Source organism: Crinia signifera, chromosome 4, assembly GCF_055691185.1.
Source record: "Crinia signifera chromosome 4, ASM5569118v1, whole genome shotgun sequence".
NCBI lineage: Eukaryota > Metazoa > Chordata > Amphibia > Anura > Myobatrachidae > Crinia > Crinia signifera.
Window position 1 is genome coordinate 190446970 of NC_139220.1, and position 15030 is coordinate 190461999.

At 47.1% G+C, this 15030-nt stretch overlaps 1 protein-coding gene across 3 annotated transcripts in view; it reads left to right on the forward strand.

Moving 5' to 3' along the window:
- The first annotated feature begins 8207 nt into the window (after positions 1-8207).
- TNPO3 (transportin 3) overlaps positions 8208-15030 on the forward strand; it is a 59397-nt gene continuing 52574 nt past the window's right edge. For all 3 annotated transcript variants that reach the window (XM_083183263.1, XM_083183265.1, XM_083183266.1), the window contains exon 1: positions 8208-8673. In XM_083183263.1, coding sequence (XP_083039389.1) covers positions 8557-8673 — 117 coding nt within the window. In that variant the 5' untranslated portion in view covers positions 8208-8556. The remainder of the gene's footprint in view (positions 8674-15030) is intronic.

The window sequence follows — 15030 nt, forward strand, 5'->3', positions numbered from 1 at the left end:
CAGTATGTGTGTCCTCAGGGCCGGTGTAAGGCTTCTCAGCACCCTAGGCAAAACTTCAACCTACTCCCCCCCATACTGCCACCAATACCCACTTTCCAACTCCTTAAGGCATACTTGCCTAACATTCCAGAAAAGCAGGGAGACTCCCAAAAATCGGGTGGTCCTCCCAGCCCCTGGGGAATGTTGGTAAGTCCCCTGCTTTCTCTAATGGTCCCCTTTGCGACCCACAATAGAGTACAAGGAGAAGGGCCAGTAAAGTAGGGAACTATGCCTCTTAGGAAAGTATGGAGGTGAGGTCTAAGAGGTTCCACACCAGCCACCTGCATTAAATACAAGAAGGCTCATCATAGACATCCTGGATTTTTTGATAAGCAGATTGGTGGTGCCCCCCCCCAGATCCCGGCGCCCTAGGCAGCTGCCTAATGGCAGAGCCGGCCCTGTGTGTCTTTATATTAAGGAGTAGTGTGCAGTCAGGAATTCTGTCCTTCTGTATCTGACCACTGGCTGTGTACTGTCTCCAGGGTTCCCACTAACGCTTGTAGGATTAATGCCGCTGCTTGCTCCACACATGGGGCAGATGATCGCTGATGCCTGAGGGCAGTGTGGGTAGCTCCCAGTCAATTGCTGGCCAGGCAAAAGCACGAGAAGAAATTGATGATGCTGAAGATGGAACCGTAAGTGATGCAACATAGTTTGTGTGCCCTGGAGCAATAATGGCGATGCATGGTCAGATCTGGTCAGATTGTCAATGTTCTCAACAGAGAACACTAGCCAGCACAGATCATTCAGCACACATCATTGATACATAACATGTATGTCAGCGATTTATTCTGAGCGACATGTGCTAAACTAGATTGCTCAGCACGGAGCTTAAGTCGGCCTGTGTGTGCGGGGCTTTAGATTTGGATGGGGTGTGTTCAAACTGAAATCTCAATTGCAGTACAAACGTAAAGAAGCCAGTATTTACCCTGTACAGAAACATAGGGGTTTATTTACTAAGATTGGGCGTTCTATTGAAGATGGGATGTTGTCTATAGCAACCAATCAGAATCTACATCTTATTTATTTAGCACTTTCTAGAAGATAATAGATATAATATGATTGGTTTTCCATAGCAACATCCCGTCTTCAATAGATCTCCCATCTTAGTAAATAAACCCCATAATAACTCACCCAAATCAAAATCTCTCAGCATGTTACATTTGTCCCACTGAAAAACCAGGCTGATTTTGCTATGTAAATGATTGCCTCTTTAAAATAATGCGAAAACTCTCCCAAAATATCAAAAGTTTCTTATTCTCACATCCTATTACATTTGACCCCCAGTAGCTGTGGTTGCAGCCTCCTGGGGTGAGAGAATTTTTGGTACTTGTTTAGTTTCATGGCGGCAGCTCGTGCCGCTCTAGCTATGAATCTTGGCAGCTTGACAGACTTCCTTAAGCTCCGCTATCAGCGCAGCGAGTGCCACTCTAGCTAGGAATGTTGGCAGCTTGCCAGCTGCCTTACTTGTTTAGTTTCAGGGCGTTTCTGTAATGTACGTTATCAGCACTCCTCCAAGGCAGCCCAGCGCTGCTACTTCTAAGCCCCTGTGAAGCCTAGTGAGCGCCTCTCACACAGCGCTTGTGCCCGCATGATTTCCTCTCTCCTCCTCCCATCTTTGTGTTACGTAGGAGTGTCTCAGACGCTCCATCTTTGTGATAAGAAGGAGCATCTCAGACGTGTCTGAGATGCTCCAGCAGCAAGGCTGCCTCAGACACTCTAACAGCAATGCAATGATACCCTCCTGCCTCTGACCTCTGAGTAGCTATTGCTCAGATGTATGATATGGCAGGTTTTAATGTGTTCCTGAAACACCCCCACCATCCACGCCATCCCGAAGCACGGTGAGCACAGCGAGCCCCGCGAGGGGATGCGTTACGTGTCCTCCAGACCTTTTCATACCCCCACCATCCACGTCGGCGTGGAGTTGATTTTATATAGTGTGGCGAGCGCAGCGAGCCCCACGAGGGGACGCGGATAACTACACATGTATTCCTACGCTCGCCACGCTTCGGGCTCGGTGGCTCGCTGCGCTCGCCACACTATATAACATCAACCCCATACTGACGTGGATGGTGGGGGTATGAAAAGGTCGGGAGAAGCGTACCGCATACCCTCGCCACGCTTCGGGATGGCGTGGATAGTGGGGGTATAAAATGGAGGCATTTGCCAGTATGTAAAATGGAGCACTGGCAAATGCCTCCTTCATTGTGCCTGATACGCAATTGCATCCGCATCCGCTCTTTGGAAAGGAGAGGCACGCGCTGCTCAGGCACAGGAGTCTCATTGCTGGAGCGTCTGTGATGCTCCTACGTATCAAAAAGATGGAGTGCCTCTCTGCCGGCGCCCGCATGATCCCCTCTCTACAGGAGAGAGGATATCATGCGGGCACAAGCGCTGTGTGAGAGGCGCTCACTAGGCTTCACAGGAGCTTAGGAGTTCCAGCGCTGGGCTGACTAGGAGGAGTCAGCGTACAACGCTGATAACGTACATTACAGAAGTAAGGCGGCTGGCGTGCCGCCCTGAAACTAAACAAGTAAGGCAGCTGGCGAGCTGCCAACATTTCTAGCTAGAGCGGCACGCGCTGCGCTGATAGCGGAGCTTAAGGCAGTCTGGCTGCCAAGATTCATAGCTAGAGTGTACAAAATTTAATTTGCAATCTTTGGACCATCCAAATGACGCCCAAAGGAGTTCATTTCTTTTGAGGCCAGGAAAACTAGATAAGCTCAAAAAAGGAGGCATGGAGGAGAGAAGACCGGCACAAACATGCACCAGAGTGTAAGGGCGGCCAATCAACACCCACTCCAGTTTCAGAAAAAATAATTATACAGATAAGACAAAAATATTTGTTTCTGTCATCCAGTGGTGAGCGCTGGGACAGTGGGATGCCCCAAAGCTGTCCTGTTATGGGAGGGAAATCTCCTGCTCTGCGCCAAGAACCAGATGTCCCAAAGCCTGGTCAGCTAAGGCAAAGGTGTTGAATCTATACATTTTGAGGAAGGTGTGAGCAGAAGACCACGTGGCCTCTTTACAGAGCTGCCTTGCGTCAGGCCGCCCAAGTGGCTCCCACAGTACTAGTGGAAAGAGCCGTCAGAGAAAATGGAACCGGTAGATGAGCCAAGATGTAAGCCTGATGAATAGTATGATGCAACCAACAAGCCTGAGTTCTGTTTAGATGCAGGCCATCCTAATTTGGCTGTGTCATACAAGACATAGAGGGAGCCAAACTTTCAGGAAGTTGTTGTGCTAGCAACATATGTGCAGAGGGCCTTAAATACATTCAAGGACAGGGATTCTTAGGAGCCAGCCAAGTCCAAAGGTAAAGGGAAGGAACAACAGTACTGTATCTTGATTGATGTGGAAATGTTAGAAAACCTTGGAGAGGTACAGTAATGCAGATAAGGGGAAAACCAGCAAAGAAACACGGTGCAAAAGTGCACCCAGGTGCAAAACCCAGCTTGCCGAAGCAATGGCTACCAAAACACTGTCTTCCAGGTTATTCAGTGAATGTCAATCGAAAGGTTCATATGGAGACTCCTGTAAGATTGGTAGCACCAAAATAAGTCCTACGGATGTATTGGGTGTACAAAAGGTAACTGAACATGAAATACACCCTGCAAGGTCTGCATAACAGGGGAACAAGCCATCTTGTGCTGAAATAAGATCAACAGGGCCAAGACCTGGACCTTAAGAGTGTCACAATTTGTTGGTTTGCGAAGAATGCAATCTTTGAGGAAATGACCAGATCCTCCAAGACAGAGGTGTAGATCCCTATGCCGCTGGTGTACAGCTTCAAAAAGTTTGGCCCGTATACAGCTCTGATGAACATCTTTTTTTGGTACAGGGGAAGAAACTTTAGTAACTGGATGGGCCAAGACAGGATCAACAAGGTTGGTGGTTTTCCTAAGGCATCCTAGAATGAATACTAGTCAAAAGTTATTTTATCTGTAGTAACATCTGACCGTTGGTCAGGAGTCTGAGTGAAGGGAGCTAGAAAACTTTTGGAGAAGGAATTCCACTGCAGACAGTGGCCCTTATTCAGATCTCATCGCAGTACAAATTTGTTCTCAAAATGGGCAAAACGATGTGCACTGCAGGTGGGGCAGGTGTAACATGTGCAGAGAGAGTTAGATTTGTGAGTTATTTTTACACTGCAATTTAGATTTCAGTTTCAACACACCACACCAAAATGTATCTCTCACTGCACATGTTACATCTGCCCCACCTGCAGTGCACATGGTTTTGCCCATTTTGAGAACAAATTTTTACTGCGATCAGATCTGAATAAGGACCAGTGTGCCAATTGATGCTGGGTCGACTCCAAACTTCTGAAATGTTTGGCTGGTCCATATGGCCATTTTTTACTGTCAAAGTCTGTAAATTTGTGAATCCAGTGAACATGTGAGGTCTGTGTGAGCAAGTGGGAAACAGAACGTCAGAGAGACAGAAGCAATTCCTGACTGAGGATCGAACCCGGACTTCGGCAGAGGGACCATATCCTGACCACTGGAACACCAGGGACTTTTTGTGGGTTACAGAATGAAGATGTAATGCTGGATAAACTGGACCGGATTCAAAATCTGGCTGGACTGAATTAGTACCGGATGTGACGGGGTTAAGCTGGATACGGATATGACTAAACCAGACTTGGTACTAGATATGAGTGAAACGAATTGGATACAGGATATGACTGGAAGCACTATGACCCGGGCTGAGTACTGTGTAACTAGAAACACTATGAACCGGGGTGCGTACCAGTATAACTGGAGACACTGTGAACAGGCTGAGTACTGGTACAACTGGAAGCACTGTGAGCTGTGCGAAGTACCAGTATAACTGAAAACACTATGAACCGGACTGAGTACTGGTGTAACTAGAAACAATATGAACTGGGCTGAGTACCGATATAACTGGAAGCACTGTGAACCGGGCTGAGTACCAGTGTAACCGGAAGCACTTGTGAACTGTGCTGAGTACCAGTATAACTGAAAACACTATGAACCAGGTTGATTACCAATATAACTGTGAACCAGGCTAAGTACAACTGGAAGCCAGCTGAGTAACAAAGAGCAGAGGTTTACAGGGTAATTGGTATTACCTCAGCTGCTAAGCTCACAATAAGGCTTTGTGATTTGAGATACTGGCAGATTCTGTTTCTCAGGTCTCTACTTATACATCTTGGTCCTGGGTGACTAGAGTCAGATGATTCAGATGGGGAAATTTACTAAGAATACGAATACAAAAAATTGTATTTGTATTCTTAATATGAATAAATACGTATGAATACGACCGGTGTAGTCGTATTTTCAATCGTATTACGGAGGATAATTTACTAATCAGTCGTATTTGACTGATTTGTATTATCAGATGGCGTATTGATTCATATTTTTTCTGACACCAATTTGTATTTTAAATACAAATTCGTATTTTTAAATACAAATTCGTGGATCAGTCAGATCCGTGCAGGCTGCAGTGTAAAAAATAAAGTAAAAATAAATAAATAATTTTAAAAAAATGGCGTGGGGTCCCCCCCACGGGCATAACCTGCCCCAGGCTAAAAGAGCTGGGCCTGGTTTTGAATTTTTTTAAAACCAGCCCCAGGGCCGTGCATGATTCCCAAAATACGGGGAACCCCTACACTTCTTGTCCCCCGTATTTTTGGAACCAGGTCCAGCTCAATGAGCCTGGGGCTGGTTATGCTCAGCAGGGGGACCCCCTGCCATTTTCTTTATAACCTTTTTTTACACAAAATCCCACATGTCCTCAAATTCGCACATTTTCTAAGATGTGAAATACACTTCCGAATCAAGGTGATTTTTTTGGCGTATTTTTTTACGATTTGTATGCGTTTACGATTCGTATTTTTTACAAATACGAATTGTTAGTAAATGACTAAAGTATGTTGTTTTCATGTTAAAAATAGGTGTATTCTTTCGCTGTCGTATTCAAAAATACGAATACGCCATGAATACAAATACACATCACCGTATTTTCAGGATAGTAAATCCTGAAAATACGAATACGCATAAAAAAATCGTATTTTGCTGTACGAATACGAATTTTTTATACGATTTTACCTTAGTAAATTTCCCCCAGAGTGACTTCTTAGAGGATATACATCACTGACCCATATTGTTATGGGATTTTATACCAAGGACATTGGTTCATTTAGCTATCTGTTTTGATATCCGACCTACTACACGAAATGGTTCTTGTTTGTTTTTATAGCCTTCTATGTATGAGAAAATTCTGCACGGCTAAGAAACGATACACCTGTTCAGAACCGACATTGGGTTATACCTGATGTATGTATTCTTGATAGATAGATTTTGTATTTATATATAGCTGGTGCAACTTTAGTGTCTTTCCTCATTCTGTATGCTAATTCTCATTTGTTTGGCGACACATCTTGGACTGCCACTTGGACCGCCACTGCAGTTGCTTCCCTAGGTGCAGTGTTTTCTGGTCTTTTTTGTATCTTGGATTGGAATATATATGGACCTCAAAACTACATATTTCTCACACCGAAAAAATGTGCTGGAGATTAGCATCACTCTTGTCTTTCATCAAAAAGGTGCTCCTGGGCACAATTCATACAAAAATGGCAGTGTGGGCATAACAAATATGGGTACTTGTTTAGTTTCACAGCGGCAGTTAAGTACTTGGCGTAGCGTCCCTTTCAGAATCTGCCTTGTGTTCCCGCGACCAGCGTAGTCAGTCAGAAGTAGCGTAGTGTGTTCAGCTAGTTAGCGTAGGTCCCTGGTTACATTATCAGTGTAGGCTGCCGCCGTGAAACTAGACAAGTAACTACCGTACTGTTGCCGGGAACTGCATCTCTGTCTCTGGCAAGCGTACTCAGCGACTCTCTCACACCGCCGGCGCCAGCATGATACCCTCTCTTTTGCAGAGAGGGGATCATGCTGGCGCCGGGGAGAGGCGCTCCATCTGTTTGACACTCAGGAGCGTCTCAGACGCTCCATCAATGAGATGCTCCTATTACGGCAGGGTACAGCAATCCTGGCTACAGGGTTAGGGGTTCTGTAGTGCCTTTTGAAACCCCCACTATGCACGGCAGTTTACATGCAAGGTAATCTGCATGCGCTCGCCACGCTTCGGGCTCGGTGGCTCGCCACACTATATAAAATCAACTTCACGCCGACGTGGATAGTGGGGTATGAAAAGGTCGTGAGGATGCGTAACGCGTCCGCTCGCCACGCTTCGGGCTGCCTTGGATAGTGGGGGTTTCAAAAGGCGCTTCATAACCCCTAACCCTGTAGCCAGGGTTGCTGTACCCTGCCGTAATAGCTACTCAGACGCAGGAGCGTCTCATTGATGGAGCATCTGAGACACTCCTGCATGTCAAACAGATGGAGCGCCTCTCCCCTGGAAGCCAGCATGATCCCCTCTCCGCCAAAGAGGTGTGAGAGAGGTGCTGAGTACGTTTGCCAGGGACAGAGATGCAGTTCCCGGCAACAGTACGGTAGTTACTTGTGTAGTTTCACGGCGGCAGCCTAAGCTGATACCGTAGCTTAGGCCGCCGCTGTGAAACGCAAGTAAGGCAGCCGTTTGGCTACGCTAATAGCGTAGCTTCAAACGTTGCGTAAGCTGCCGCCGTAAAACTAAACATGTACCCAAATATGTACCTGCAATCTCTATAGATCGTAAATTTGCGAGTAGGGCCTTCCTACCTCTGAATTAGTCTCCCAGTCTGTTTGATCACTGTTGCTTCCAATTGTAAAGCGCAACAGAATATCATGCACTATATAAGAAAATGAATGAATATGCCCCCTAATTCCATGATATAAGTAATGAATGCCTCCCCTGACCATCAGGGTTTCTGGAGAAATAAAGAAATCAATGCATCACGTTCAGGAAGTCAATGGTCGGGCTTGGACATGGCGATGTCACTCGTACAAGTAGTAGCACATGTGCTCTATGCGAGATGGCGGTACTGTATATGTACTGTGCATGATAATTATAACACTGCTGGGTTATATGTTCGGGTGTCACAGGAGTAGACAGCGCAGCCATACAGGCCCACCGCTAGCAACAGCAGTGCGGGGCTGTACGGAGATTGGCTCTGCTCTCTCCCCGGGCCCGGCCCCGCAGTTACTGCAGTCAGTGCGCACGTACAATGAGAAACACTCGCTTCCGCTCTCCGCGTTCCGTACAACTAGGCGGACCCAGAAGAGCGCCGGACCGGCAGCAGCAGGAAGGGGCTGGTGACGCACGTCCTGCCCGGGAAGCAGCCGCCTTGCTGAGGTGCCGGAGAGGTGGAGGGGAGGCTGCCGCTGCGAGTGACGGCTGTAGGGCCACCCTGGTGTTGAGCGGAGATATTTCCGGCGCCCCCTCCCTGCGGCCACGGGGAGAGGAGGCGGAACGCTGTGCTGCAGTTCGTGCTTCCTGGCCGGAGCAGTTTGCGGGTGCACAATCACAGTTACGGCCGAGGTGGAGGATGAAGCCTGGGGAGCGGCGACTGTGAGACACTAAAACGCGCGGGATCGCCGAGACCGAGACATGGAGGGGAAGCCCGGCCTGCAGACCGTCTATCAGGCCGTGCAGGCCCTCTACCACGACCCGGACCCAAGCGGAAAGGAGAGGGCATCACTATGGTTGGGGGAGCTGCAGAGATCGGTAAGAGGCCTGGGTGCTGGCTGGGGACGGTGCTGGGAGCTGCCTGTGGGAGGTTGGGTGCTGCGCGAGGCGGAGGACGAGGCCTCACCTGGGACACATGCGGCCGGGCTGCTCCATGTGACATCTGTAGAACAGGTCTACCATGCAGGCAGTGTGCTGCTATGTGCAGGTCTGGGGACCCGTCCAATGGGAGAGAGTACTGAGGGGGTGCAGGGGATGTGACAGACCCCTGATCCACGGGGCACCTTGCGGCTGCGGCCTGATCGCGTAAGGGCAATGTGTAGAGCATGTGGAGGCAAAAGCCGGGTCCTTTCCCTTGCATCCAGGCCAATCCGGCATCACTTTACACGTTCTGCTGATTCTATGTGATGGCGTGGTCTGCGTCTAAGTTTTTTTTGCCGTTTTGTGTAGTGCTTACTGGTTACCTGTGTACTTCTACATTGATAGAAGTTCACACCACTTGTATATCCCCACCACAAATGGTATAAATACATTTGATCATACACCGTAGAAAGGTGTGTATATATCTATGGCCCTTGTGGCTGTCTTCCTCATGTTAGATGTGTAACATTATGAACTCCTTTTTCAGAAATGCAAACGTACATACCACACCCATGAACAACCAATTATTTTACCTACTATGGCCTACATAGCTAATCTATAAACCTGCATACATACTGCAGTGGTTAGTGTCTGTGATAAACTGATCTTCTTTCATCAACTAATTACCTGTGAAAATATGCACATAATGAGCAAAGTAATGTTTTGTTGTGGTCAGTGCTATTTAGCGTTCTGTTGGTGCGTCCCCTAAGCGGGTTGTCATATTTAATATGGAAACTGGGCCCTATATTTTGAGTTCAAAGTAAATCCAGTTAGATATGTTGTTTTTGTTTCTCGCAAACAAATTTAAATCCATTTTGTATTCTGATCACATAGCATTTAAACTATAATGAAAAAGTAATTTTGCGGTGGCTGTGTAAGTTGCACAAGGAGCATACATTGCTACACATCCGATGAAGGAACAACCACACAGACAACCATTTATGAAGTGCCTTTAGTGTGTATGAGGAGTTCATGAAATATTCAATTAATTTTATTCCAACTCTGAGGTTGTGTGGATAGGATTCACTAGGAGAATCAATGAATCTCCAGCAAAAGAATAATGTGTTTTTTTGTTTTGTAACTATTTATAATACATGGATAAGGGCATCAGGTCAGTTATGAAAGATTTCTGATTAATCTGCTGACTTTTACTGCTTGTCTCTTATTAGGGAAGATATTAAAGCTTCGACAAAGATACAATAGTGAGAGACAAAGTAACAATCAATCGGCTCCAAATTGTCAAACGCCGCATATAAAAATGCAAGACAGAATCTGATTGGTATTTTAACTCAGTTTTTTATAGCTTTGATAAATACCTCAATTAATATACATTTGCTTCATGTACACATTACAATACAGTATGATAAAACTAACTCTTTCAAGGGTTTATGCTGTATTTTTGTTTAACAAGGTTGTATGTTTGTTTCAAAATTATTCTGTATTACGTATTTGGACACAATCCCTCCAGTACATTGGGCAATCGAAATAGCATGCATACTGTAGTCCACTCAGTGTATGTGAAATATTAATACTGCCTCTGCATCATAATATCTGTGACCGGACAGTGTACAGATGGTCTCACATACTAGCTAGCATTCCTCCAGTATGTCCATGCTCTGTCAGCCAAAGTTCCCATATATTCAGTATTGAGCCTGACAAACCGTGGTGCCCAATCAATCAACCAGTAACCCTACAGAATACCAATATCTTTATGCTCCAGCCTTTGGCCCTTAAGTATAGCAATATTTTTGCACATTCTAGCCAAAGCCATGCTGTGTACTAGCACAGTATATCTACACCTGTAATCCCTGGTGACTCCATAGACATAGCAGTACTTGCACATTGTATCAGTCAGTCCCCCTACATACCAAAGTGTCATCTCGCTAGCAAATGCAAGGGTGCACAATTTGCAGTGCCCATGTGTCACATGGCAACCAGTGTTTCTCCAAACCAGCTTTATGTAACCGAATGTATCTAATTTATGAACAAATATTTTCAGGGGTGCACAATTTCCAGGTCCTAGGTAGTAAGTGTTCTTATGACTTATTGTTGATATCTTTAACTTTTGGGAGTATTTTGATGTGAATGAATTCTAATTTTTCCAGGCTTGATGAATACAGCTGGGACCCAAGTTTGAATAATTGACTTCTTAATTGTGTACCTTTTTATATGTATTCACCCACATGCCATGGTTCCATTTGCCCATTAAAACTGAATATATTGTCACATATTAGAATATTTAAACTGCTTAGTGCAAAAAAAAAATATTTAAGAAATGCCATTTATTTTATCACTGCTACCATGTAACAGCTCATATACAATGTGGCAAATGTAATAGCCTTTATGGTACAGATGTTGGCTAACCCAGGGCCTTATTCAGACCTGATCGCATGTCAGCGAGTTAGCAGCACTGTGTGAAGTTAACCGCTGTCCCACCAGAGTGTAATCCTGCCCTTCGCAAGCCTGCTAATGGGTAGCGCAGGGCTCGACAAAACCGGGGTGCCAGGACGACACGGCGACCAGATTCTGCTTCCTGGCGACTAGATTTACCGGGAAGCAGATCCCGCCAAGCAGAGCAGTGCACAACCCACCAGGCCCCACCTATATTAGAGCAGGTCCGCGGCTACACATCCTCGTTCTGTGACGTCACCGCGCTACAGGAAGGAACATCTCCCGCTCACGGCGAAGTACCTGAGAGGTTGATGCCTGCGGATCAGAAGAAAGAGCCTTCCTGCTTCCTCCCTAGCACTGACCCTGGCGAGAAGGTCCCCAGCCTCCCTCCTCCGCTTCGGGGATGCAGGTAAAGTGGATAGAAATGGGCTGAGCGGTGTGTGTGAAGCCACATGTGGTGTTTGATTCCCGGACCCCGCCTTCTGTCAAACACAGGATCCCCGCACACCCTCATGTTCTTTATCCGCATGTATAGGCGTTATGCTATAACGCTCAGGCGGCGGGCAGGGTGGGGGCAGCTCATTGGTTGATCACGTTTAATCCAGTCATTCCATTGTCCTCAATGGGCACTGACAGACCCTGGATGCTGCTGGTATGGCTACTGTGCCTAATGACAAGATTCTGCCAGTCAGGTTGCCCCATCTGTGTGTTCTAAAGACAGATAGTGCTCCTGTCATTTCACTTTCTAGCTAGCATTGGCCCATTGCCCCCAGTACATCTCTGATGCATGGAGGCCTTCATCTGGCAGAAACACTGGTGTTTCAAGTTACCCAGATTTGCATGAAACCACTGACATCAAGCAAAAAACCTGTAGCAACGAGCATGTAGGTAAACAGAACTTGTGGTATTATATGTAATGTACATTACAGTGAGTGGTGTACTGGGCATTACATATGTGGCAAAACAGGTAATGAGTATTATGGCATGTGGTATAATATGCTGGGTGTGCGACGTGTAATAAGATTTATGGTGACTGGCTCCTAGATTTTAAAAAATTGTAGCGATGAGATTTCGTAACCCAGCGAGAAGCTGCATATACATTTACAGCTAACTCGCAGCTCACTCTCCATCATGGTTTCCTCACTTTGTGCAGCCTATGCGTAGCCCTGTACTTCCTTGGCGGCTGCAATGAAATCAGCCTGATCAAGGCCGGACCTGACGTCACACACTTTTGCGGCAAACGCCTAGACATTCCTGCAAGTGCCCCCCGCCCCCAAAAAAGGCAACGGCAGGTTACCACCCCCAAATGCTTGCTTCCTTTTCAATCACATTGCAAATGGCTAATAAAAAAAAAAAGTAACAGGCTTTCATCACAGGACAGCGTCAGGCATGTGTACTGCGACCCTTAAGGCCCCCATACATTAGTCCGACTTGTCCTAAGGACAAGTCGGACCTGATTTCCCCCTGCAGCTCCACGGGAGGGGGACACACGATTTGGCACTTGATGTGCCAAGTTTTGCAAATGATACATTCCCGGGGAGCTGCAATGTGGAGCGAGCAGGGGGGCCGGGGACATCGAGGTGGTGGGCGGGGGATGCTGCAAGGCGGCTGGGGGGGATGGACGCACGCTGCTAGTAGTGCGGACGCTGCGGGGCACACAGGCGGCAGTGACATAGAGCTAATTGCTGAGAGAGCGCTCAGCCAATCACAGGCTGCCCATTCATTGTATGGGCTTTTTTTTTTCCCAGTGCTGACAGTTCCCGGCTCCCCCCGCCCGGCTCTGTCACTGCCGCCTGTGTCCCCCGCAGCGTCCGCACTACTAGCGACGTGTCCCCCCCCACCCCCCGGACGGAGCATAACAGCTCCCTGCTCCGGCGCCCCCTCCCGCCCCCCTCCCTCGCTGGCGTCCTTCAGAGTCCCCACGGCTGCACATAAGATTTATCTTATGTGCAGCCGGTCCGACGTCCCGACTCTGACCCGATGCGCACGGGACCGCACATCGGGTCGGACCGGGTGTCAAAACCTGCGATTTGGTCCGATTTCACTGCCCGATCCATCTGGATCTGGTGAAATCGGGGCCAAATCGCATAGTGTATGGCGGCCTTTACACATGCACAGACTATCAATAATTGGCCCCTGTGCAAATTCGCACAGCAGTGGTCAGGTCTGAATCAGGCCTGTAAAACACTGGGCATTCTTGTAGGAACACATTGCTAATTTTGACTATGGGCAGTATTCAATGAGAAAAGTTCTCCGTCTTTTGTGGAGAACTTGTGCTTTTTTCGCCGTGGAGAGAGGTTTTTTTTCTCCAAAGGCGAGCCACCCTATTCAATGTGAAATATTCTCCGTCTTTCTTAGTGATTCTCGCCGTCTCTCTCCGTGAAGAAATTCTCCATCTTTTGATGGAGAGCAGGAATGTGAACTTTTAAACTAAAAGGGTGTTTTTTTTAATTTTGGTGTAAAAAAATCAGGTTTTTTTTTCTGTGGAGGGCCATGTTATTTTTATTCATGTGCCTATAGCACATGAATATATATTTAATTTTTAAAAAAATATTTTTTTACATTTTTTTTTTTTCTTTTTTTTACACAGTGCAGCCAGCAGGGGGCCAGAGCGCTCGAGCCGCTCATTAGATATTCATATATTCACTGCACCCGAAGCACGTTCGGGTACAGTGAATACTGGGTCCCCCGCTGGCTATAGAGGGGGGCAGCCTGTGCTGCCTGGGTCCCAGGGGGGCCCCCTACCCTCACATATGTTCTGTGGCATCCAGGGAGACTTTAATCTCCCTGGATGCCACGTCCCTGTCAGCTCCCTGCTGCGGACGCTCGTCCGCTGCAGGGGTTAAGACTCGCCGCGAGTGGCGGCGAGTCTTATAAACATTGAATAGTGGCAGCAGGAGAGGCAACGAGCCCTCCGGAACACGGAGAGTGCACGGCGAGCAAAAAAAAATGCTCGCCGTGCACGGAGAATATTACCATTGAATACTGCCCAATATACTCAAAATTGGTAAAAAGAAAATCCCCAACTTTGCACATATCGCACTGTTTGCTTGCGTTGCATGCCCATGAGGGATCGCCATTGCAAGAGAAAATAAACTCTGCACGCAGGTAAAGTTCTACTACATTGTGTACAATCTTGTGTTCTATTATTGCCATAGTCTTAACAGAAGTAATGTTCATTCTAGCACCCGCCATCTTTGAAAACCCATGCAGTTCCTGTTCCCTGCCTGGGCTATGGCTGTCTGCTGTGGTATTTCTAGCACAGGGCTGGTTTTAATATCAGTGCTGATATACAGGCCTCACTGTGCTAGAAGCACTACAGCAGACAGCGACACCCCAGGCAGGGAACAGGAACTGCATGGGTTTTCAAAGATAGCGGGTGCTAGAATGAACATTACATAAGGTCCGTAGTCAGTATGATCCTCACCGCCACCAATATTGGCGGCAGTAGCAGGGACCCTGCCATGATGGTGAGTGTCAGGGGGTTGGGGAGCAGGAGCCATGCTGCACCCTTTATGGCCCTAATTAACGAGCCACTCCCTCGTCTGTATATGCAGACGACGGAGGGCATCGGCCAGGACAGGCAGGACATATACACTGGGTGATATGAGTGGTAGCTCTTAGAAGGGCTAAAATTAGCAATATCTCATTTTATTGCCAAGTGTGTATTGGGCTATAGCCACAATCTTAACATAGTAAAAATCGCACAGTGTCCGTCAATATCTGTGGTTTCTCTGCTCTGGGGAGTTCAAGGGAAATCGCATATTGAAAACCATACATAGACAAAATCTCACGGTATGTATGCATCTCACTGGCCTTTTCTTTTCTACAAGCCATCTCTGTTTATCATGTGATAGATTATGG